Genomic DNA, 26,154 nt, shown 5'->3' with positions numbered 1-26,154 from the left:
TGAGAGGCTGTTGTAAAGCGCTTTGGATAAAGGCGACTATATAAGTGCAGTCCATTTATGTACGCACTACACAGCCCTAATGGTGGGTCTCCTCCCCCGAACCAGAGATGTCAGTTGAACGTTCTCTGGTTTTAAAGTCGACAGGAAGAGATCAGACTTCCTTTTAAGGCTAATGTTCCATGTCGTGAGTCAGAGTTAACTGTTATGAACAGCAGAATTAAAAGACGACAACTGCTTATAATTCACAGCGTCTTTGAGGGCCGTGAAACACATCACCCCTCGCCAGTTGACCTTAATTCTCCGGGTGAGAAAACGCAGGTGTGTTCAGATCGTTGCGGTCTTGTGCATTTTGAATACTGAATTAATTACGCCACATTTAATTTCCAGTTTGTTTGAGCCACTATTATCTTAGAGCAACCTTAAACATAAAGTGGGGTGCAAAAATGTGGGCACCCCTGGTTTAAATGTCTGTTACAATTAATCTCCAAGTGATTGAAAACAAACCTGAACACTAAAATGCTACAAAGTTAAACATGACAGCATTTCTGCAAATTTTAAAGCAAGGTTTCTTTTTATTTTTCAGAGTTTTTAAATTTAAATGATAAAAAAGGAAAAGGGCCCAATATTCTTAATTGGAGAAGCTTGTGGATTTGTCAGGACGAACAAGGATCCACCTCCAACAGCATGAACATTAAGCTGCTTAAACCAGCTTTAGTACCTTTGACAAGCACAGTATAAAACGTGTATATAACTTAATATTTACATAGCGTCTAGGTAAGTTATGCCTAACATTAAAGGCACATCAAAATAAAACGTTCATGAACAATTTCCCCCCCACATCATCTCCAGCATAAGAACAGACTCCCTAAAATAGACAACAGGGTAGAGCAGAACATCTATATAAGAAGTGTTGTTATTGCCCGTTCTACATTGGCTGCATTCGTAAATTATGAGAGAGAATTCTGAGAGCACCGGAGCGTCCACATGACTGCCTCTTGTCCAATAAAATTTACTTGGTTCCGTTATGACATTGAACCCAGTGTGAGCTCCAGCGAATTTACGAACGCAGCCATTGTCTTGTGATGTCACAGACGTGTTCTAAACACTCCCTGCTCAGCCTCCCCTCCTCTGGAGTGACCGCTGATCTCACATCACTGGGAAAATGTCAAAACAATGTTCCCTGACACATACATTTTGACAGATCCAGTCGTGTCACATCAGCGATTCTCTCGAGGCAGCGTCTTCCAACACTCAAGCAGAGGCAGAGGCCTGACGTTTTGTCAAGAGGAGTGACTGACGGTGGCCCCCTAGGGTCAAACAGTCTCTTAGATGCCGGGGGGCCTTGATCACGTCAGGTCATAAGAAGGCTGTCGGCTGTCGTTAGTCGAACGTCAGTGTCTCCGGTTCTCCGGTCGCGGACCGAGGAGCTGACGGAGTCGAGTCCGACTTCTGTCCCTCCGACAAGGCTTTGAAGTGCTGTGGTGAGGAGAGGGAGAGAGGGAGAGAGAGAGAGAGAGGGGGAGAGAGAGAGAGAGGGGGAGAGAGAGGGGGAGAGAGAGAGAGGGGGAGAGAGAGAGAGAGAGGGGGAGAGAGAGAGAGGGGGAGAGAGAGAGAGAGAGGGGGAGAGAGAGAGAGGGGGAGAGAGAGAGAGGGGGAGAGAGAGAGAGAGAGAGAGGGGGAGAGAGAGAGAGAAGTGCTGTGGTGAGGAGAGGAGGATGTTGTTGTGGTGGTTATGTGTGTACATTGTCCTTTGTGATAGTCATGTGTAATGTGTGTATGTTTGATGTATTTGACACTGCTGTATTTAGTTTTTTTAAATTGGTCGTGTGGTCATTAAAACGATTCAATTAAATTCAAATCAATTCAATGTTGAGACTACAGTTCCACAGAAGAAACATTCAGATTACTACGGCCGTTGTTCTGGAAATGTTGAGAGAAAAAAAAACAGTTTCTGGACGACTCGACTGTTCTCTTCAGAGAGAAACGACAGATAAAGACATAACATGACCACAGCAGACCTTACGAGCCGAGTCATCCAGATCTTCACTGCTTACTCAGACATTAAACAGTAAAAGGTCGTCTGGCTTGTTTGTCTGTGTCTTGTTAGTGGCGTGACGTACCTGTGAGTTTTTAAACTCAGAGTAGAGTGTGAAGAGAACGTGGAGGGAGTGGATCCTGCTCTTGTAGACGGGGACGTCCAGGATACCTGAGACAGAGGGAGATTATTAGACAGATTTCATTGTGTAGACGTGTTTGTGTTTGGCTTGGGCGGGTATTAGAATTCACATTAGAATTCTCTAAATTGGTGGCCTGGGGGGGTCCAGGGATCCAGGTCTACAGTGCACACATAAGCCCATGTCGGAATGGGTTTGAATCCGGCCCCATGCCCTGCTGACATCATGCCCTCTCTCCCTTCTTCTCCTTACTTTCCTGTCTGTCTTCACTATATCTGTCCGATAAAAATACTAGTGGGACTGCCCCACTCTGAAAAAATTACTTAAAAAATAAATAAATTGGTATACCTTCTCTCCAAAATACCCCTGTATGCGGTAACACGTTTTAGCAGACTTTCAACATGACTCGGACTTGTAGCAAATCTACGGCAAGTCATTTCTCTCTCTCTGGCCATCATTATTATTATTATTATTAGCCCAAAAGTCACATTTATGACCTCCTCCACCCCTTGACCTCAGACAAGAGTTATGGATTATATCTTCTGATCCTTGTGTGCAAGTTTAATTTTGACAATGTTTGTTAAACAAATACTGGTGGGTACAATACATAAATAAATAAATAATAAACACAGGTGGAGACGGAATGGATGGTATTGACAGGAATAAACTAGTATAAGCTTAAATACCTTATTCAACTGATAATACCTTACACCTGCTCAGCCCTGGTAGACCGAGTAGCCCCAGGTGTGTATGTGCAGTATGAAGACAACAGATAGAGAAGCAGGCATACAGCACACACTAGATCTGCTAACAGGCTTGAGATGGAGTGAGAAAAAAAGTTAAACTCACCACATATGACGTCAATGTACTCTGCCAAATCACAGTTGATGTCAGCAGTCGGTAGGTTAATCTAGAGGGAGGTGAGAAGAGGTTGAGGGAGAGGAGACTAGTATTATGTTTGACACTTTTCAGACAGTGGGAGACAGAGACAGGTGAAGATCACAGGACAGAGTGATCAGACCCGGGATGTTAGTTTTGTTTTGCCATTTAGCAGACGCTTTTAATCCAAAGCGACTTACATTTACCAATTACAGGGACATTCCCCCTGGAGTAACTGAGGGCTAAGTGCCTTACTCAAGGGCACACTAGTAGTGGTGTGGTTTCAGGCGGGATTTGAACTCACAACCTTCTGATCACAAGTCCAACTCACTATCCACTACACCACCACTACCCCAGGGAGCCCATGTGAGCCCAGGTAGGATACACCTGCTGGTTTTTACAACGGGCATACTGCTGCTTCCTGTGGTATGGTACTTAACACTTACAGACGCAAAAGCGACACACAAATACAATGTGTCCAACATTAGGCTGAGATCAGATCATTTAACACTGAACAGGAAATGGCTCACAGGAAGTGGTAAACAAGTCAAACAGCCACTGCTAATAATACTAATGTTCAACTCTAAGCCCCTCCCACAGTAAATAAAGATAAAAAAAGTTAAGGAAACTCATTAACCATTAACTTTGACAACAGCAAACCTAACCTGCCACGTTTTGGTTCATACATGTTTGGGACCCACCTTTCCAAGAAGCTCTTCAAACTCAGACGGCCACTCCTGCATCAGGGTATCAATGTCTGGCATGGACCTGCACACAAACACGTAAGACAGGAACAGCTTACTACTAAGCTCGGGAACATGACGTCACGGTTGCTATGGCCGCCCATGGCCGCCATATTCTTTGGTACATCATTTTGTTATTTATTTGTTATTTGGTACATCATTTCGTTAGCTATCTCGAAGCACGACGTACAGAAAATGTAAACAGTTGGAGGCGCTATAATGTAACCGTTTGGGAGAGCAAAGAACATGGCAGCCGTATCCCACAATGCAGCACCATGACTCCCAAGCTTAATAATGTGATGGTATTGATGGAATGTGGCTCGTCAGGGCAGTTACTGTCATTTACTAAATGTAATTTAAAACCACCATCTGGTAGATAAGATACTGTAACTATAGTTGTTTAAAATAAGTGGTGAAGCTGCCATTGGGGCAAAGTGTTCAGACTTTTCTTTTGAAACACGGAACTACGTTTCAATGTCGTTGAGAATCACAACACAAACTCGCTAGTCAAGCCAAAACACTGCAACAACGCAATGGATTGGGTGAGTAATCCTCACTGCTACCTAGAACACTACTTTACATTGTTAGCAGGCTCACAAAACAAGCTGTGTTAGTCGACTGGCGATGTGTCATTGATTTTCGATCCATTTTTCAACGCGGGAATGTATTCACATAATGTTTTCGAAAGAAAAGTCCGATCATTACATCAGATCCCGACATGAGGACCAAAGCATTAGAGCGTGACACATATTCCCCATCGTGGCCTGACGTCTCGTCAGTTAACTGTCAGTTGACACTTGCCTGGTGTAGTGGACGGTGGCGGGCGGTTTGGAGCGGTGCAGCTCGCTGATGCTCTCCACCCAGTTCTCTATGGCCTTGGGATTCTTCTCAGGGTTCTCAAGGCTCTTCACCTTCACCTCCTGAACACGTGCACAGACAAGGACAAGGACACTTTACAGTTTAGTTTGTGTAAGTGACAAAGCAGTGTCCTCAGTAACGTGCACGTTTGACGTGACACGGACATGTAATGTGCTAGTGAATGTGATGTTTGTTATTTTTGTTCCTGAAGATAATAATAATAATAATAATAATAATAATAATAATAATAATAATACATTAGAGTTATATAGTGGTTTCTAGACACTCAAGACGCTTTACAACCTGAAAAGATCGAGTAGTAATAAAAAAGAAATAAAAGAAAGTATAGGGATCTAATTAAGGTAGTACTGTGGACACATGGGAAGGGGAGGGGGTGAGGGTTAACTGGTTACGGTGCAGATGCCTTGTTATATAATAGATAGTTTGGTGTTGTGTTGGACTCACGGTGATGTTGTGTTATATAATAGATAGTTTGGTGTTGCGTTGGACTCACGGCGATGTTGTGCTGCTTGCTGTTCTCCGACAGCCACAGGGACAGCACGGTGGGGTCAGACTGCTTGGTGCAGGGCTCGTCCAGGACCAGCAGACCCAGGCTGTCAGGCTTCCCATCAGGCCGGGGGACCTACAACACCAGCTGGTCATCAGCCCCGGTCACATGCACACTGCCCTCGTTAGCTCCTCCCCTGAGGTAACCACACTGCCCTGCTTAGCTCCTCCCCTGAGGTAACCACACTGCCCTCGTTAGCTCCTCCCCTGAGGTAACCACAATGCCCTCGTTAGCTCCTCCCCTGAGGTAACCACACTGTCCTCGTTAGCTCCTCCCCTGAGGTAACCACACTGCCCTCCTTAGCTCCTCCCCTGAGGTAACCACACTGTCCTCCTTAGCTCCTCCCCTGAGGTAACCACTGACGTATGTGATTGGATTGGAAAGCACGGTTGCTTTTGCTTTCAGCAACCAACTCTTTTGCTTTCAACAAGCCAACTCTTACGAGTACTGGTATTGGTATCGGTGCATCCCTAGAAACAACCCTTACATGAGATAACAAATTAATTAAGTAAGTTGGTTTGTGGTACTCACTTTAAGGAAGGCATCGATATCTCCTACTGCTGGGATGAAGTCTGGTATGAAGGGTTTGAGCTTGTGTTCCAGTTCAATGGCCTGAGGAGTGTACCTGGAGGTGGGACACGTTGAATGGACGTTACACTCCAGAACCATGGTTTGTCAGACACTGTCAGGCCTACATATGAGTCCAAGGCCCACACGATGGAACATGGACTCATATTAAACCACCTTCAAGGTTTGAGAAAAAGGTAATAGGTAATATAATAGGTAATATACCTTTAAACACATTCAAAACGTCATATTAACATGTAACAACACAGCATAGAGACACAATAAACTGAGGAACCTGTCCATGAAACAATAGCTGCTGTAATAGGAGTTTCATGGTTCACGATGACGTGACATTAAGCAGTTGTATGAAAACCACCCCAGCTCTGGAGAATCTGTTTGACACACTTACCGAGTGATGTACTGGAACAGCTCTTTGATCTTGGGCGTGACAGGAAGGTGGTCGTAGTCGGCTGGGTCGTACGCGCTGTAGGAAACGCACAGTGGGCGGGGGTGAAAATCTGGGCGCAACTTCAGCGAGCATTTGACATATGCATATACAGAGCCCTGCGTAAGTAACGGGACAGCGAAGCATTTTTCTTCTTTCGGCTCTGATTTGTAATTTTAAATCAAACACATACTTAAAGCAGAGATTCTCCCTGCTTTTTTTTCATGGTGTTTGTGTACACATTGGTTTCACAATTCATAAAGTACAACACGTTTTATGCATAGTCACCGGGGGACCCAAAAGTAATGACAGATTGATTAATGTCCAAATTAAGCACCCATGTTTAGTATTTGATCGACAATCCTTTGCATCCCATCGACCCCACCAGACGCTGGGTATCTTCTCTGATGATGTAAACTGACCTGGGAAGACAGTCTGGATCTTCTGTGGTCTCCTCCCTACTGTTGTCAACTGTCACTTGCTGCCTGCTTACAGAATGTATATCAACGGTCACTTGCTGCCTGCTTACAGAATGTACACTGGACACTGTTTAAGAGGATATGAATATTCTTAAAGACCTCAACAAAGACACTTCTGAATACTGCTGCCTGAGGCCCTTCAAATGACTGAGAACATTCATCAAGCCCTATTCACACGGTACTAGTATTATCTGTGGACCTCATGTGATTTAGAAATTACCCCCCCCCCCAAGTCTGTGTTCTGTGTGGCGCATTCGCACGGGATAAGACTGTATTTTACTCGATTTTACTGACATTATCCCCCTGATATGATGGCAAGGCTCTGTGTAACATAGATAGGCATAGACAGGCAATAGATGGAATTATTTTCTTTCAAAGATGAGTGATGAATTCAGTGATGCTGTTGGGGAGAAGGGACCCTAGTGAAGCATGTCTGGCTGCTAAAACAAACTGATGTGAATCTGAAATCAGACGATCGGCGCTCCTGACAGCCGCTCTTCCCTCCAACTGCCTCGACTCTCAAACTGACCTGGGAAGACAGTCTGGATCTTCTGTGGTCTCCTTCCTACTGTCGTCAACTGTCACTTGCTGCCTGCTTACAGAATGTACACTGGACACTGTTTAAGAGTATATAAACTTCTTAAAGACCTCAACAAAGATAGTTCTGAATACTGCGGACATGGTAGATTCGCACGGGATTAAGATCACAGACGACCTCTGTAATTATTACAAATCACTAGAGGTCCCGAGATAATACTACTCCCGTGCGAACAGGGCTGTAGTTAGGGTTAGGGTTATGGCTTATTGTGCAGTGTAAACTTAGTGTGTGCAGTGAACACTGTGCTGTGACTCTGCTCACCCTTCAGCGGCCACTCCTGCCTCCCCTTCCTCTTCGTCAGACTCAGTCTCATCAGAGTCATCTTCATCCTCCTCCTCCTCCTCCTCCTCCTCCTCCTCTTCTTCGTTCTCACTCACGCCAGGCTGGCCGTTCAGTTGCTCCTTCTTTTTGGGCTGGAACATAAAATGTCGCCCCGTTCTTACATGTCGTTAGCCTCGTAGCATAGTTGCCTAGGTCATGCTTCACTTGTGGTCAGCCGAGCCATCTTTGTATGTAGTGTCAAACATGCCTAGATGATGACTTGGGCAGATAGAGATTTTTGGGGAATGTAACAAGCATTCTGATAGGCTGATGGCATCATAGGCAAGAATGCACATTGAAGAGACACAGCAGTGTTAGGAGAGTAAAGTTAGGCAGATATCTCAACTTGGCCAAAATATGACTTAGGCAATTATGCTATGAGGCTAACGATATCAGACTGTAAGATGTATACTGCTGGGAAGCAAGGTAGCAAGGTAATCAAGCCAACCATTTGGAACTGGTTTTCACCACACCTGGTAATTAACATACAGGTTGGTGTGATGTGGAGATGTACATGCTTTCTGTACTGCTCCAGACTTGGTGATAGATCAAAGGGGTTCATTAGGGGCGGCTGTGGCGCAGGAGGTAGAGTCGGCGTCTAATGATCGCAAGGTTGGCAGATGGGCGGTTCGAGCCCCGGCTGGCCACATGTCGAAGTGTCCTTGGGCAAGACACTTAACCCCAAATTGCTCCCAGTGAGCGGGCCGGCGCCTTGCATGGTAGCTTGCCGCCATTGGTGTGTGAATGTGTGTGTGAATGGGTGAATGAGAGGCCGTTGTAAAGCGCTTTGGAATAAGGCGCTATATAAGTCAGTCCATTTGTAAAACACTACAAGAGGTGATGGAGAACTCTTGTTTCTGGTTTCAGACCACACGACTGGACCTCCTCTGCTGTCTGTTACTCAAGTAAAGGATTCCTTTAACAGTTCAACCCAAAAGGTTTTACTGTCCTATATTTTCTTATACTATCAAATGCATTTGGAGTAGTAAGTCTTGGGAAAGATATCCAGAGATCCATCTCTTCAGGCTACACCTTAACTGTCCCTCCTGAGACCTCTACCTCCCTGTATAGTTTATCTACTGTAAATCATAATTATTAAAAAGAAATAATAATAATAATAATCTTCCTTCTTCTTGCATGAATACAAATGTCATTGCTTGGGAATGTACATAACCTAAATTTAAGTGACACATTGGTGCAACGGGGGTGTTTAAAAAATCACCTTTCCATCATCTTCAAATTCATCCCCGCTGTTGTCCGCCATATCATGAACCGGTCTGCTTTTCTTCCTTGATACTATTTATTAAGGAGGAGACAAGTGAGGTGTCATCAGATCATTTGAAACATTCATCCCAAGGAAACATTGATTGTGTGAAAGGTGTGTGCTGGGCTGCTGATAGGCTGCTTTATACAACAGTTAGTTCCGACCAAGTCATTTGATTGGACAAGAGGCATTCCATGAGTGCTGATATACAGTATAACACTTTTAACTATATGTATCACTCTGCCGCACAGGTGTTCTACTAAACGACCGTTAATTAGACTTTAGAATGTTTGTGTTCAGGTTGCTAGGCAACAGTCCGTTTGAAGTTCAGTTGCGGAACTATTTATTGTTTATTCAGTATAACACACTTAATAGAGACCTGTCTGTCTGTCTATATACCTGTCTGTCGCGGTGTCGGGGTGTAAATACTGGCGATGTCCTCCGAGTCGTTCACCTCTAGACTCTCATCGTAGGGCTGGTTAGGGATGAGCTTGGTCTGTTGTTGGGGAGATAGAAAGGAGTTGTTAACTTTAGTTGTATGTAACTTGAAGCTTCAAAGAGAGAGAGAGAGTACATTCATAACAGTCAGAGAGAGAGGTACATTCATAACAGTCAGAGAGAGAGGTACATTCATAACAGTCAGAGAGAGAGGTACATTCATAACAGTCAGAGAGAGAGGTACATTCATAACAGTCAGAGAGAGAGGTACATTCATAACAGTCACATTCAGACAGTACTAATCGAGTAGGAGAGAGAGGTACATTCGGGGGATGAGGAGCAAGTTCAGCCACAGATTTGTTCTCCCCCGTCAAAGTACAAAAAGATTTGGACAGTCCTTTGTTCCAGCTGCACTCCGACTCTACAACCAGGCCCTGCAGGGTGGGGGAGACCTGGAGCTGGAACTTTGGAACTTGGAACTTTTTACTTATTGAGCCTGCACTGTTTTATGTATTTTATTGAATGTTTTCTGTCTGCCCTAACTGAGCTGTTTGACAACAAAATTTCCCCATTGGGGACAATAAAGGTTTTCAATCAATCAATCAATTCAATCAATAACAGTCACAGTCAGACAGTACTAATCGAGTAGGAGAGAGAGGTACATTCATAACAGTCACATTCAGACAGTACTAATCGAGTAGGAGAGAGAGGTACATTCATAACAGTCACATTCAGACAGTACTAATCGAGTAGGAGAGAGAGGTACATTCGCAACAGTCACATTCAGACAGTACTAATCGAGTAGGAGAGAGAGGTACATTCATAACAGTCACATTCAGACAGTACTAATCGAGTAGGAGAGAGAGGTACATTCATAACAGTCACATTCAGACAGTACTAATCGAGTAGGAGAGAGAGGTACATTCATAACAGTCCCAGTCAGACAGTACTAATTGAGTAGCTCCTGAAGCTAGTAGCCAGCTAACGAAAACATGATGATATAAAGACAACCAAACACGACGGGAACACTTATAAGAGACACACAGGCGACTGCATCTTCTATAAGCACAGATGTGGGAGCCACTAGTGCTGTAATTAGATGATTAGAGGGCTAATCTGGCATGTTTACGATGTTCTCTCACCTTCTGTTTCTCTGCTCTCTCCATGAAAGCTGAACAGTTTACTCGTCACCCAGGGAAACCACATCTCGCGATGTGTGGGGGCCAGCGGGACACGATTAAGGCTGCGTTCGTAATCTCGCTCTGGAAATCTGATCAGAACTCATGGAACGCCTCTTGTCCAATCAGATCGCTCGGTCCGTTGATGACGTCGAACCCCACTGTGCGCTCCGGCGCTCTCGGTGCGCGTTGACGAACGCAGCCGTAGTAACGTTACTAGCTTGAGGGTGCGTTCGTAAACACGCTCTGGGAATCTGATCAGAACTCATGGAATGCCTCTTGTCCAATCACATTACTAGGACGTTGAACCCATTTCCGAAACGTTGGTTGGGTCCCAGGGGAAAGCTCATTAATATTCATAAAAGAAGCGCTACCTGATTGGCCGATGAAACGCTGCTCCTCTCATCACCCAATTAACGATGAATTGAGAATCAAGGACCCCAATTGAAATAAGCCAGTGGCTTTCTTGGGTTTTTATCCTGTTAGTTGACCTTGTATGTAATATGTACTTTCATGTACCTACTTCTGCAAATCTTCTAATAAAATTTTCAATCAATCAATCAAAAAAAACGTTGTCGTGACAACGCTTGGCTAGTCAGCTAAATTAGCTAGTATACATCAATATACTATACATATTTATCAAAACAATTACTTGTCCTGTATGTAAAAAAATAAAAATAAATTAAAAACATGGGAAGAGCAGCACTTCACTGGCCAATCAGGTAGCGCTTCTTTTCGGAATATGAATAATAATAATAATAATAATAATAATAACTTTATTTGTTTAGCGCTGCAAACTAATGAGTCTTCCCCTACCCACCTACGTTTCGGAAATTCTCTCTCAAGAGCGAATTTACGAACGCAGCCAGGGTGTTTCGTTTCCAGATATTTCCAAGGGTGCGTTCGATTATTCAATTTGACAATCTGCTCAGGAGTCATAGTAGTGCTCCGCAGAGAAAGACAGAATCCTGCACTGTGCAATTCAAACATGTCAGATGACACCAAGCTACAAAAACAAGGAAGAGGTACATCCCAAATGGTCGTCAGAAAACCATCAGAGGTTGCTGCGTCAAAGTGGCAGGACAAATAAGGACAATAAGGACAATAAGGGTCCATGGGACAGAGCCCCAGGACGCAGATTCTGGTCCATCATCAGGCAAAATAAAACATAAATTGACTACACACACACACACACACACCGGTGACTTTAACATGATGTACATTTAATTAATTAGATAAGGAGATCATCTCTCATGTAGGACATCTCAGTCTGTCTGTCTGTCTGTCTGTCTGACACATTATTAATGAGGTTAAGTACATAGATTAATATATACATCGACTTACTTAAACTCTAACATTTCACAAAATGGTTGCATACAAGATTAAATGTCTCAGCCAGCCAAAGAAAGAGCGTTAGAACGACATACAATCCCGTTTCATATCTGAAGACACGTGTTGCAAAAGCATATAACTGACGTCGAAGGGAGAAACCAAATTCACATTTCAAAAACGACTTAGTTAGTCCTGTAGAGGCGTCCTTGCTGAAATATGAGATGAAACGTTGCATGTTTGAGAAGGCACAGCAAAGGGGGATGCAACTTCTTACGTCTTGCGTGTGTTGCCCGGCATGCACAAATAAGCCACATTTCGTTATTCCTAATAAACATCAGTGTCGTAAAAGTAATAAATAGAAATATGACTTAATCTAGCTTAATCTAGTGCTGAAAGACAGTCTGCAATTAGACATGAATCAACACCACATCACACAACCTGTCCCACGACCCTTCGATCTGTGAAACACCTGTTGTGCGGTGACATGTATACAGGCGTGTTGTTGCTAGGCATGCGCGAGAGCGAGCTTGACGATAAACAACACACACATTCTCAACGGCTCCTTAAAGTGCCGACAGGAAACTACCAACAACGCAGCGTTTTCTTGACATCCTGATCATGGCGTAGTTCATCATAAACTAGCATAGTTAGCCAGTTAGCCAACAACGAAAAATCTCCGTTCCGAGTTCAGTTCCCGTGATACGACGGGAGGAGGGGGGGTTGGGGGACCAGGCGCCTGTAGCTCTCAGGTGTTCCTCTTGGTGTGGATGAGGAGGTCCCTCTGCAGGTCTGCCTCCAGGCTCCCCGCCCCGCCCCGGCTGCCCGGGGGGTCCGTGACCAGGGTCAGCTTGTTGAAGACGCCGCGGCCGAAGTAGTCGGCCACCACGGAGAAACCGTCGTTGGATTGGCGGAGCTGAAACACGGAGAGAGAGATGATTTATTTATACACATTTATATTCTATCACATTTTCTCATAGTTTATGAGAAAGCAATCGTTTAAGAAATTTCTACTGTATACATATTGCTAAAGTTATCCATAATGACAATAAGGCTTATTAGAGAGAGACACAATTAGGAAAGTAATAAGGGTGTTTTAGTTTAGTGGTGGTCTAGTGGATAGTGAGTTGGACTGGTGATCGGAAGGTTGTGAGTTCAAACCCTGCCTGAAACACCACCACTAGTGTGCTCTTGAGTAAGACACTTAGCCCTCAGTTACTCCATGAGTGGGAATGTCCCTGTAATCTGTAATATATAAATCGCTTTGGATTAAAAGCATCTGCTAAATGGCTAATTCAAATTCTAGTCAAACTCTAGTCAACTCAGTGATGAGACACTAAGGCAGGATGTGTATGAGGTGTGTGTGAGGTGTGTATCAGGTGTGTATCAGGTGTGTATGAGGTGTGTATCAGGTGTGAGTAAGTATGTCTTCTCACCTGTCTGGTGAAGTGGTCGTGCAGGTCTCGTTTCTGGTCCTGGGCTCGCAGCATGTCCATCACCTTCCGGTTCTCCGGCGTGCAGGTGGGACACTCCGCCTCGCTCTCCGCGTAGCTCTCGAAGCAGTGCTGGTGGAAGGAGTGGCTGCACAGGAAGTGGACCGAGGGCAGTTCGAGGGGGCTGTTGCACATGCTGCATTTCGTCTTCTGGAAAATCTTTGCGCTGTTGAAGAGAGAGAAGAGAGGTTGAGAAAACTGACGTGAGTGAAGTCAGTGTAGACGCAGAAGGTCTTTGTTTATGGTGGTATAGAAGTAGGGTTCGATTTCAAAAGATTTCCCCTTTTTAAAAAGTGGTTCTCTCTAGTCTACACATCTTTCAAAACCTTAATCCTAGACAGTTAGAACCAACATCATCCTAATCCATATATATATGTTACGGTACATGTGGGAATACGGTACATGTTCTCAAGGCTACTTACTTACTTAGACCAGAGGGAAGAGAGCCCCCCTGCTTGCCCCCCCCTCCCTCAAAAAGTAGCATCTTAGTAGTAGTTTCCTTGTGCCTGGGTGCTGGTGATGTGTGATGTGTCTTACCTGCTCCTAAGCTCCTGGATCTCTGTGCGGAGGTGGGCGGTCTCCTCGCGGTATTGGCTGATCTTGCGTTCGTCTTCCTCTATCTGCTGACCCTCCCTCTGCAGCTTGTTGATCAGGTAGTCCTTGATGGTGGACAGTGTGGCCGTGGAGTTGTGGGCCAGCGTCTGCACCACTGTGGTGATACGCGCAAACACACACACACACACACACACACACACAGACACAGACACAGACACAGACACACACACACACACACACACACACAGACACGCACACGCACGCACGCACGGACGGACACACACACACACACACACACACACACGCACGCACACAAACACCCACACACACACACACACACAAACACAAACACACGCTTAGCAACATGACTTACAACAGCATGTAGCTGAGGTAACAAAGTGCTAGGAGATTATAACTCTGAGAGCAAACTCTATTACGAAAGTTGAAGTGTTGAAGAGCCCACTCAATATAACAAACAACAGTTTTAGGATCACTAAATACTTACTGTAGTAATAATTTGTGAATTGGATTCACTGGAGGAAATTAATGAAATAATCTGGAGGAAAAACTGAAAAATGCCCTACTCTTTCACCAGACCCTGTCACATATCTAACATAGCCTTTATATCTGATGTAGGTCGATGCTGCAGTGCATAGTAGTAACCTAATACTGTGCGATCCAACTTAAGTTTCTGTAGAGCTGAACATGGCCCGCGGTGGTTCACCTTCGGTGGCAGAGCTTTCAGTGTAGCAGCCCCCACCCTCTGGAACTCTCTCCCCACAGCGATCCGCAACGCCCCCACCCTGGACACTTTCAAATCAGCCCTCAAAACCCACCTGTTCTCTGATTGTCTGTCTATGAAATCTGTTAAGCGTCCTTGGGTTTGAGAAAGGCGCTATATAAATCTAAGATATTATTATTACCTAGGAGGGGGGGCATGAGGTTGTTCTGGTCGATGTGCAGCAGGACCTGGCTGATGTAGGCTTTGCAGTCTTCCTCCTTCCTGGCGAAGTACCCCAGGGCCTGCTCCCACAGACACACCTCCTGGTCGCCGTAGCGCTTGCAGGCCTCCACCACCTTCCCGTACTCCTCGTTCTGCATGTGGTAGTGCATGATCTGCTGGTACCTACGGAGGGCCAGCACCAGGACAGAGGAACAGCACCAGTACCGTCCACATGAGATATCACAGGTACGATAACACATAACTCTTGGTGTCCTTCTTGCTTTTTTTCCTCATGAATAACATGCAAAAACCCCAGCATCCGCACACTCAAATCTGTATGTTTCTGTATATCTGTATATGTTTTATATGTTGTTTTATATGTTGTATGTATATGTTGTTGTATATGTATATGTTTTTTGCACAGATTAGAGTGTGCGGATGCTGTTTTGTTGCACTCTATTGATACTCTTCAGTTCCAGCACCTCACCTAAGTCTGATCACGGATGAGCGGTGGTATTTTCACTATTTCTCATGAATGACAAAACGTGCTGTAAGTTATATAGTTATAGTATACAGCCCAGGACCTGTAGGTTTAGACAGACAGACAGACAGACAGACACACACACACAGACAGACAGAGACTTACAAACAGACAGACAGACAGACAGACAGACTCACAGCTTGCCCTTCTCGTAGAGGTACAGGACTCCTTCTTTGAAGTTGTGCATCTGGCAGAGGACCAGCGCCTTGTCAAAGATGGTGTTGTCACTCCTCAGCAGGGACAGTGCTGCCCCCTGCAGGACCTTCTTCCTCTGGCAGACCACACATGAACAGGAAGGTGAGACAACCAACCAGGACATGTCCTGAGACACCGTGACCAGACTACACAGCTGGACATGTGGTTTCTCACGCCATATCAGGAAGAGCGGCGCTTGAATACAGTTGCAGTAATAACACTTTTGTCTATATGTTTTTATTCATCGTCTTAATATTCTGTTAAATGTTTATCTATTTATTTTCTATATATATATATATGTATCTATTCTTGCCATTTTTTTTCTCACTATCCTTCTTTTTCTGTATTTTTTTTAATGCTGTATGTAAAGCACTTTGAATTGCCCCTGTTGTATAAAATGTGCTATACAAATAAACTTGCCTTGCCTTGCCTATCAATGAAATGACAAGGTAAACAGAGGTCATTCATACTGAGAAACCCATCTAAACAAAACACATCCAGGATGTAGACGTACATGTTCTATGGAGCCCTGAGTGTGTCTGGGTCAGTGTGTGTGTCCCTCACCTCCGGGCCCTGAGTGTGTCTGGGTCAGTGTGTGTGTCCCTCACCTCCGGGTCCTGAGTGTGTCTGGGTCAGTGTGTGTGTCCCTCACCTCCGGGTCCTGCTCGTGAGAGCCCTGAGTGTGTCTGGGTCAGTGTGTGAGTCCCTCACCTCCGGGTCCTGAGTGTGTGTGGGTCAGTGTGTGTGTCTCACCTCCGGGTCCTGAGTGTGTCTGGGTCAGTGTGTGTGTCCCTCACCTCCGGGTCCTGCTCGTGAGAGCCCTGAGTGTGTCTGGGTCAGTGTGTGAGTCCCTCACCTCCGGGTCCTGAGTGTGTGTGGGTCAGTGTGTGTGTCTCACCTCCGGGTCCTGAGTGTGTCTGGGTCAGTGTGTGAGTCCCTCACCTCCGGGTCCTGAGTGTGTCTGGGTCAGTGTGTGTGTCCCTCACCTCCGGGTCCTGAGTGTGTCTGGGTCAGTGTGTGTGTCCCTCACCTCCGGGTCCTGAGTGTGTCTGGGTCAGTGTGTGTGTCCCTCACCTCCGGGTCCTGAGTGTGTCTGGGTCAGTGTGTGTCCCTCACCTCCGGGTCCTGAGTGTGTCTGGGTCAGTGTGTGTGTCCCTCACCTCCGGGTCCTGAGTGTGTCTGGGTCAGTGTGTGAGTCCCTCACCTCCGGGTCCTGAGTGTGTGTGGGTCAGTGTGTGTGTCTCACCTCCGGGTCCTGAGTGTGTGTGGGTCAGTGTGTGTGTCTCACCTCCGGGTCCTGAGTGTGTGTGGGTCAGTGTGTGTGTCTCACCTCCGGGTCCTGAGTGTGTGTGGGTCAGTGTGTGTGTCCCTCACCTCCGGGTCCTGAGTGTGTCTGGGTCAGTGTGTGTGTCCCTCACCTCCGGGTCCTGAGTGTGTCTGGGTCAGTGTGTGTCCCTCACCTCCGGGTCCTGAGTGTGTCTGGGTCAGTGTGTGTGTCCCTCACCTCCGGGTCCTGAGTGTGTCTGGGTCAGTGTGTGAGTCCCTCACCTCCGGGTCCTGAGTGTGTGTGGGTCAGTGTGTGTGTCTCACCTCCGGGTCCTGAGTGTGTGTGGGTCAGTGTGTGTGTCTCACCTCCGGGTCCTGAGTGTGTGTGGGTCAGTGTGTGTGTCTCACCTCCGGGTCCTGAGTGTGTGTGGGTCAGTGTGTGTGTCTCACCTCCGGGTCCTGAGTGTGTGTGGGTCAGTGTGTGTGTCCCTCACCTCCGGGTCCTGAGTGTGTCTGGGTCAGTGTGTGAGTCCCTCACCTCCGGGTCCTGAGTGTGTCTGGGTCAGTGTGTGTGTCTCACCTCCGGGTCCTGAGTGTGTGTGGGTCAGTGTGTGTGTCCCTCACCTCCGGGTCCTGAGTGTGTCTGGGTCAGTGTGTGTGTGTCTCACCTCCGGGTCCTGAGTGTGTCTGGGTCAGTGTGTGAGTCCCTCACCTCCGGGTCCTGAGTGTGTGTGGGTCAGTGTGTGTGTCCCTCACCTCCGGGTCCTGAGTGTGTCTGGGTCAGTGTGTGTGTCTCACCTCCGGGTCCTGAGTGTGTGTGGGTCAGTGTGTGTGTCCCTCACCTCCGGGTCCTGAGTGTGTCTGGGTCAGTGTGTGTGTCCCTCACCTCCGGGTCCTGAGTGTGTCTGGGTCAGTGTGTGTGTCCCTCACCTCCGGGTCCTGAGTGTGTGTGGGTCAGTGTGTGTGTCCCTCACCTCCGGGTCCTGAGTGTGTCTGGGTCAGTGTGTGTGTCCCTCACCTCCGGGTCCTGAGTGCGTCTGGGTCAGTGTGTGAGTCCCTCACCTCCGGGTCCTGTTCGTGAGAGCCCTGAGTGTGTCTGGGTCAGTGTGTGTGTCCCTCACCTCCGGGTCCTGAGTGTGTGTGGGTCAGTGTGTGAGTCCCTCACCTCCGGGTCCTGCTCGTGAGAGCCCTGAGTGTGTGTGGGTCAGTGTGTGTGTCCCTCACCTCCGGGTCCTGAGTGTGTCTGGGTCAGTGTGTGTGTCTCACCTCCGGGTCCTGAGTGTGTCTGGGTCAGTGTGTGTCCCTCACCTCCGGGCCCTGAGTGTGTCTGGGTCAGTGTGTGTGTCCCTCACCTCCGGGTCCTGAGTGTGTCTGGGTCAGTGTGTGTCCCTCACCTCCGGGCCCTGAGTGTGTCTGGGTCAGTGTGTGTGTCCCTCACCTCCGGGTCCTGAGTGTGTCTGGGTCAGTGTGTGTGTCCCTCACCTCCGGGTCCTGAGTGTGTGTGGGTCAGTGTGTGTGTCCCTCACCTCCGGGTCCTGCTCGTGAGCCCAGTCCTGCAGCCGTAGCTCCAGCAGCGTGTCGTACACCCCCTGGGAGGAGAAGGGCTCCACCTCGATCATGTGCTCCAGGAAGGCCCGCAGCTCCCGAGGGTTGTTAGCGAAGATCGGGATGAACTCCTCAGAGTTGGCCTGTGGGATGGAGAGAGAGGAGAGGAGGATGTAAGGTAAGGCAAGGCCAGGCAGGTTTATTCGTATAGCACACACTCCTCTTGCTGTATTTTAATAGTGTATGTGAAGCACTTTGAATTGCCCTTGTTGTATGAAATGTTCTATACAAAAACTTGCCGTGCCACATTTTCATACAGCAGGGGCAATTCAAAGTGCTTTACATGCAGCATTAAGAAAATACAGTAAGAGGAGCATAGTAAGAAAACAAAAACGACAAGAATAGGTATATATAGAAAATAAATAGATAAACATTTAACAAGACAATGAGTAAACATTATCATCATTTCTCCATCATTTCTCCATCATTATCATTTCCCACTGTACAGTAAGTACGCAAAATAGCTTCATACTAGCTTATCCTGATAAGGATAAAAATGTAAGGATACTGGGTGGTAGAACGCACATATCTAGGAAAAGTCATGAAAGGAGGGTCCTGAAATGTGATCGAGTGCAACGATATAACATTGTTTTTACTCACAGGGTCAAATGACCTCATCTATGGCTGTTCTAGTGTTAATCATTAAAAACAGATTTATTCCACTTGTCTGGAGCTGGTCTGGACGTCTGACCTTGTTGGTTATGGCCCGGCCCAGGCTGTCCCTGTCCGCGGCCTCTCCGCTGGGCTGGTAGTCGGTGCAGAGGCCCTTCAGCAGCAGGGTGGTGCCGTCGGGGACGTGGTGCATCAGGGTTTTGCCGTAGCGCTTCATGTTGCTCTCCGCCTGGCAGAAGGGCAGCCGCCCGATGTAGCGCAGGCCCTCCTGGTAGTTCTGTTGACATGGCAACAAGACGTTTGACACGGTCTAGTGTTTTGGTTCCACATGTCGGCAACCAATGAAAATGTTCAGATGTTTTCTTTTGAAACACGGAACTACATTTCAACGTCGTTGAGAATCGCAACACAAACTCGCTAGTCAAATCCTACAAGATCTATCTACAAATCTATCTATAAATCCTACAAGACCTATCTACCCCCTGATCAAAGCTAGCTGCAGTCTCTATCTACCCCCTGATTGGCTGATCAAAGCTAGCTGCAGTCTCTATCTACCCCCTGATTGGCTGATCAAAGCTAGCTGCAGTCTCTATCTACCCCCTGATTGGCTGATCAAAGCTAGATGCCAGATCTCTCTAACCTTCAGGTCCTCCAGCTGTATCTTCAGGTACCACTCGTGGTGCGAGTGTCTCTCTGCCAGGAACACCGCGTGGCTGTGGTACCCCGCCTGACGCAGAACCTTGATGGCGATCTCCACCTCAAAGTGGACCTCACTCTCACTGCTCTGAAGGAGAGAAACGACAAGGAGGGGGAGATGATCAAACACTGAGAGGAAAATGTGTGTTATATGATAATCATCACCACAGCAAAGTGGCTGTTTGAAAGGAAATAAAGGCCGTGTTCGTATATTCGCCGGAGCGCACACTGGGTTCAACGTCATAATGGAACCAAGTAATTTGATTGGCCAAGAGGCAGTCATGTGGACGCTCCGGCGCTCTCAGAGAGAATTTACGAACGCGGCCAAAGTGTGATATGTTCCAATCGGATACATTTCGGTAGTACTTGAACAAAGGGGTTGTATGACCGATTGCTGATGCTTCAGACCCTTGTGTCTCTGTGCGTGTGTCCCAGTTCAGGGTTCCTACACCTTCACAACATCAAATTCAAGCACCTTTCAAGACTCAATTCCCTCAAATTCAAGGACCCAACACGGCATAGTTTGAGACAGAACTAGTTGACGAGCTAAGTAAAACATTTTCGAATATATATATTTTTTTTTTTTAGAGAGAGAGAGAGGGGAATTCAAGCACTTTCAATGACCCATGTCTATTTTCAAGAAAACTTTTAAGACCTTGATTTCTTTTTCTCAAATTCACAAACTTTCAAGGATTTCAAGGACCCGTGGGAACCCTGTTGTAAGTTTGTTTGTTTATTAGGATCCCCGTTAGCTAATGCCATGACATTAGCTAGTCTTCCTGGGGTCCGATACAAAAATCATATTTGAACAATTGTCAACATTATATACATATACAGACCAGGGTTTCCGTTAACCGGTAATTCCCGGACTTTGTCCGGTATTTTTTTTTGAAGTCCGACAAATTGAAAACTCGTCGGACATAAATGTCCGGTGAAAATAATTCCCTCTAAGCACAATTTGAATACAATTCGCTAAAGTTCACATTCTGATTCCTTCTATTTTAAAAAAGACGAATATATAGGCTATGTATTTATTTTATTATGATATGATTTGACACCGGCATGATGATGACTCCTAATGTGTAGGCTGCCTATGCGAAACAGCGGTTGTTTCCGGTGTGCGCTATAACTCGTGCACAATCGAGTCGAGGCAGAGAGGAGGATAGCGATGTTTCTCTCTGTGATAGTGTGATTATGCAAGCCTTTTCTGAAAGGGATGAGAACCCGATTGTTTCAGCTTCTCCCAGGGAGAAAGTGGTAGAGTTACCATCCTCCCCGAGTCCTACCATACCATCCGCTGACAGCCTATCTCTGCCTGTAACCGGCGAGCGATTGCGTGTCGCTCAAGTAGCTGATCAGTCATTAAACAAATGTTTTTTACATGCAGCTAGTGAGGAATCTGAAATAGGGGGCAACGTAGTTTATTTCCTTAACGATGGGATATTAATGCGTAAATGGTCTCCTCCTAATGCAAATGGTTGTGAGTGGAATACTGTAAAACAAGTGGTTGTGCCTGTGGGTTATAGACAACAGGTGTTATCTGTAGCACATGAGAGCCAGTGGTCAGGACATTTAGGTATAACTAAAACTTATCAGCTGATATTGAAACATTTATTTTGGCCCGGACTGAAGGCGGATGTTGCCAAGCACTGCCGCTGTTGCCATACTTGTCAGATGGCGGGTAAGCCTAATCAATCCATTCCACCCGCACCATTGCATCCCATTCCTGCTATAGGGGAGCCATTTGAACGTGTAATAATTGATTGTGTTGGACCTTTGCCTAGGACTAAAAGTGGAAGTCAGTATTTGCTCACTATTATGTGCGCTGCTACTCGTTTTCCCGAAGCTGTTCCGTTGCGTAACATATCAGCCAGCTCAGTGGTGAAAGCTTTAACAACGTTTTTTTCCACATTCGGTCTTCCTCTTGTTATACAATCTGACCAGGGCACTAACTTTCAGTCTAAGCTTTTCAAACAAGCCCTAAGAACGTTAGGGGTACGATGTCACGCCAGAAGCCTACATGCTTGCACTGTTCAATAAAATGTTATACATCTAGACATTGTGGTATTTCTTTATATACGTATCCCAGCCTGCCTATTGTTTCTCAATAAACAGTTATGTTCTCCTCATTGACATACTCCCGAGTCCGATTAAGTATGATTTGACAGGCAGCTAAACGAAATGCCTTCCCAACCAGCGAGACCTGGTTATAGAAATGACATTGTTTTATTGATAAAAAAAAGGGTAAAACTGGAAAGAGAAAATAGAAAACTCACATTAATCCCAAACAATTTAACAAACTTCAGTTAACGTAATGTGGAGTCTGTTCATTGATCGATGCTGTCTGTTCAGTTCCCAGTGAGGCGCCCGTTCAGCGCTGGACATAATGGCATAGCGCGCATGCGAATCATGTTATATTATTATATATTATATAGCTCGCATCTAATCGTATCGGATGAGAAATAGACATTAAATGGCATATATAGGCCGCTACACAACAGTAATCACCGCGACAAACAGCTATATTATTTTTTTTATTTTTTTTTATTTTTTTATATTTTAATATGATGACCGGAATATATCACGTTTGTCCGGTAAATCGAAATCTTCCCGGACACGATGTCCGGCGGCAATTTTTTCTAACGGAAACCCTGATACAGACAATTGTAAACATTCTATACATACATACAGCATAATAACAAAAGAAGTAGGCTACAGCTTCAGACCAGTTCAGCCATTTAAGTGATTAATTAATTGTTGGTGGTTATACTGACCTTGATGAACTCCTCCAGTTTGGAGCTGTCCTTCAGCTTGGTGTAGCAGTTGAGCAGCAGGGTGGTGTGGTCGGGGTTGGCCAGGGACTGCCTGTGCAGCGCCTGCAGGTAGGCTGTCAGGTTGTGGATCCGCTGGGCGTCCAGAAACTTCCGGATCACGTACGAGGGCTCCAGCTTCCCGATGGTGCTGAAAGAGGAGGAGGTTGTTGTTGTTTTTTGAAGTTATTTTTTTTCTGAGTGGGGGGAGTCCCACTCATATTTTTATTTTTATTGCGATAGAGACGGTAGAGATCTGACAGGAAGGATGGGTGAGAGAGAGAGAAGGGATGACATGCAGGATAGAGACAGTCAAGATTGACAGGAAGGATGGGTGAGAGAATGGTTTAGACCTGCAATGCCTTCCTTTAAAATATATAAACAAGGCTAAAAGTACTGTTCTCTATTTGACCCTGAAGTGAGACCGTACCGGATGTACTGTTGTATGGCTCCGTCGTGGTCCCCCTTCATGTAGAGGTGGTCTCCGTACTGCCTGAAGATCTCTGACAGCCCGTCGCTGTCCAGGTGCTGGCTCTTAGCCAGGTTGATGGCCATCACAAACAGGTTCTTCTTGAAGAGCATCTACGAACAGACAAACAGACAGAGACAGTTCTTCAGTTTATTTATTTATTTATTTTTTACGTTATTTTTTCTGAGTGGGGCAGTCCCACTCATATTTTTCATTTTATTGACAGATATAGTAGAGATTTAAACAGGAAGGATGGGTGAGAGAGAGGGGAGGGATGACATGCAGGATATGTCCCAGGCCGGAATCGAACCGGGGACCCTGCGGTTACATGGTCAGCGCTTAACCCGCTACGCCACCTAAGCGCCCAAGTTCTTCGGTTTATTGATTGTGAGTGAGTTTGTCAAGCCTGGGGAATGTGATGTACACACACAGTACATCGGATGAGATTTTTCCCACACAAAAAAATGTTCTAAAGAAAAAACACCTTGTGATTAAGACAGTTAAAACATCTTAATGGTAATGGAAAAATATCTAGTTGTCCCTTTTTACTCAGCTTTCTCAGTCCAGTTGATTAAGTATTTTAAAAAGTGTACAAATGTAACACGTTCTAGTGTTTTGGTCCGCATGTCGGCCACCAATCAAAATGTTCTGACTTTTATTTTGAAACACGGAACTACGTTTCAACGTTGTTGAGAATCACAACACAAACTCGCTAGTCAAGCCAAAAATACTGCAACAACACAATGGATTGGGTGAGTAATCCCCACTGCTACCTAGTTAACTATAACACTACTTTACATTGTTAGCAGGCTCACAAAACAAGCTGTGTTAGTTGACTAGCGATGTGTCATTGATTTTCAACAACACGGAAATGTATTAAACCAAGGACCAACGCATTAGAACATGTCACATATGTCCTGTAATGGATTTTTCACATTTGCAGCATTGTTGGGAGTCTGGTGGTGTTCCAGGGCCTTGTGTTCATGCACGGTGATGGAATGCAGACTCCTTATCAATGTTGTGACTGTGTTGACAGTATACCCATTACCTTGTCCGACATTGTTCCTATGTTCCAACATTTATGGAATGCGGACTCCTATTGCTGATGAGTCCATGTCGACACTATATAAGAGATGTGTTGTGTGTGAGTGGGCATTTCAGTCTACCTTAAGTGGGCTGGGTCCAACTCGAGTTGTGAAAGACCATTTTCTTTAATAAATATTATACCTAGATTTAAAGCAAGTTCCTATCTTGAGTCTCATTATTAATCCACAACAGTCCTTCCTTACATGGTTGGCTGTGTCTTCTGAATAGAGTGCATCTAGGGGAAGAGGAGAAAATGTCAGTGTCTTGTAGGGCTGTCCCAAACGACTATTTTTCTAACGATTAATCTAGCGATTATTTTTCCGGTTAGTCGATTAGTCTAACGACTAATTTATCGACGCACCGACGCACATTACGCAAGTCGACGCGTCGTCCCAGCCCTAGTGTCTTGTAGACTCACCTCCAGCTTGGTCTGTGTGTCCTTCTCCTGCAACACAAACATCTTGCCGTCGCGCGTCAGGATGTAGAAGGAGCCCCACTCCGCCAGCACGTCGATGATGTCGTCAAAGGAGGCGCTGTACGCGATGAACTTGTTGTCCAGGTCGTAGATGGTCAGGATCTGCTTCTCCGACGGCGAAGTCTCTCTGCTGCCAAACCCAGGCCTGAACACAGAACCCCAGCAGACGTGGTCAGACGACAATATTCATTTTTATTGGACGGTATTTGTATACATATTGGTTTCCCCATTCAGAAATTATAACACATAGTCCGCTGGGCTTGATTTATTTGAGCCTGGTACAACAGAACTCAATCGACTAACCCTTAAGCGCAAACTGACTCTAAGCTAAATCAAGCACACCTAAAATCCTCTCCAACGGTCTGATAAGTGGTAAATGGTCAAGTAAAAATAAAAAATACATTTACCTTACAAAATCCTATACATCCAGTCAATATTATACTCGGTCTTATTCCATTAGATATACACAGGGAGGGAGATAAATATTTGTACACTATATTACGTATTGCAGCTTTAAAGCAAATTACACGTAAATGGTTGGACTTAAACCCACCATCTGTTAATAATTGGAAAAAAACTGTTGAAGAGATAAAAGAAATGGAAAGAATTACTTATAAAGTGGGAAACCGTGAAGAGCAATTCACTATGAACTGGAGTAAATGGACCGAATGAATGAGTAGGAAGAACCCCCCCCCTCAACGATCCCACCCCCCTCCTTTTATCTCTTACTTTTCTATCTCTATCCTTATAATTTCTCTCTTCTTTTTCTGTATTTTCTCTCTATTCTTTATTTTTATTTTTTGTTCTCTTTAAAAAAAAAAAAAAAAAGATGCAGGATGAACTTAGACAAGTGAAGAAAACTTGTAAAGTGTATGAAATGAACTTGAAATGTAATGTACAACCCTGCAATAAAGTATAAAAAAAATAAAAATAATAAGTGGTAAATGGACTGACTTATATAGCGCCTTATTCCAAAGAGCTTTACAACGGCCTCTCATTCACCCATTCACACACACATTCACACACCAATGGCGGCAAGCTACCCCAAAGCAATTTGGGGTTCAGTGTCTTGCCCAAGGACACCTCGACATGTGGCCAGCCGGGGCTCGATTAGTGCATGTGAGGGGCTTCCTTATGGTGTGATTAGTGCATGTGAGGGGCTTCCTTATGGTGTGATAAGTGCATGTGAGAGGCTTCCTTATGGTGTGATTGGTGCATGTGAGGGGTTCTTCCTTACTTGTTGGGTGACTTGGTGTCCTTGGTGAGCAGCAGCAGGTAGCCTCTGTGCCAGTGGGCCAGCAGCTTGTGTCCGTCGAAGGCGAAGCAGGGTCCTCTCTCGTCGGGCTGGTACAGGTACACGCACTCGTCCCCCGCCACGATGAACTGGGAGTCCTGCAGGGGGTCGGTCAGGGAGGAGCAGCGCAGCGCACAGCCGTGGGTGTCCAGCTCCAGTTTAGGGTACTCCTTCACTGACAGGGTGTAGCACTGGGGGGGGGGGGGGGGAGAGAGGGAGAGGGAGAGGGAGAGGAAGAGGAAGAGGGAGAGAGAGAGGGAGAGGGAGGGAGGG

General features: G+C 45.8%; 2 protein-coding genes across 2 annotated transcripts in view; both read right to left on the bottom strand.

The window, feature by feature from the left end:
• Positions 1 to 623: 623 nt before the first annotated feature.
• ift46 (intraflagellar transport 46 homolog (Chlamydomonas)) lies at positions 624 to 10,500 on the bottom strand (the record flags this gene model as incomplete). The annotated part of the gene is made up of 12 exons (XM_080530431.1): positions 624 to 1,476; positions 2,121 to 2,206; positions 3,024 to 3,084; positions 3,755 to 3,821; positions 4,598 to 4,716; positions 5,169 to 5,297; positions 5,754 to 5,847; positions 6,199 to 6,273; positions 7,573 to 7,724; positions 8,855 to 8,928; positions 9,296 to 9,392; positions 10,477 to 10,500. 12 exons carry the CDS (start codon positions 10,498 to 10,500, stop codon positions 1,381 to 1,383), a joined length of 1,074 nt encoding a protein of 357 aa, XP_080386557.1. The 3' UTR covers positions 624 to 1,380.
• Positions 10,501 to 11,816: 1,316 nt separating this feature from the next.
• vps11 (VPS11 core subunit of CORVET and HOPS complexes) overlaps positions 11,817 to 26,154 on the bottom strand; it is a gene marked incomplete at its 5' end in the record, with an annotated part of 18,271 nt that continues 3,933 nt past the window's right edge. Inside the window, 12 exon segments of the mRNA XM_080528072.1 lie at positions 11,817 to 12,757; positions 13,278 to 13,500; positions 13,872 to 14,043; positions 14,813 to 15,015; positions 15,511 to 15,644; positions 18,361 to 18,522; positions 19,131 to 19,328; positions 19,692 to 19,835; positions 22,522 to 22,708; positions 22,988 to 23,139; positions 24,531 to 24,732; positions 25,825 to 26,072. Of these exon segments, the coding sequence (XP_080384198.1) occupies positions 12,590 to 12,757; positions 13,278 to 13,500; positions 13,872 to 14,043; positions 14,813 to 15,015; positions 15,511 to 15,644; positions 18,361 to 18,522; positions 19,131 to 19,328; positions 19,692 to 19,835; positions 22,522 to 22,708; positions 22,988 to 23,139; positions 24,531 to 24,732; positions 25,825 to 26,072 (2,193 nt within the window). The 3' untranslated portion in view covers positions 11,817 to 12,589.

This window comes from Nansenia antarctica (assembly GCF_963989245.1).
Source record: "Nansenia antarctica genome assembly, chromosome: 4".
Taxonomy (NCBI): domain Eukaryota; kingdom Metazoa; phylum Chordata; class Actinopteri; order Argentiniformes; family Microstomatidae; genus Nansenia; species Nansenia antarctica.
Note: the sequence above shows the minus strand (reverse complement) of the source record. Positions and strands in the feature narration are given on the sequence as shown.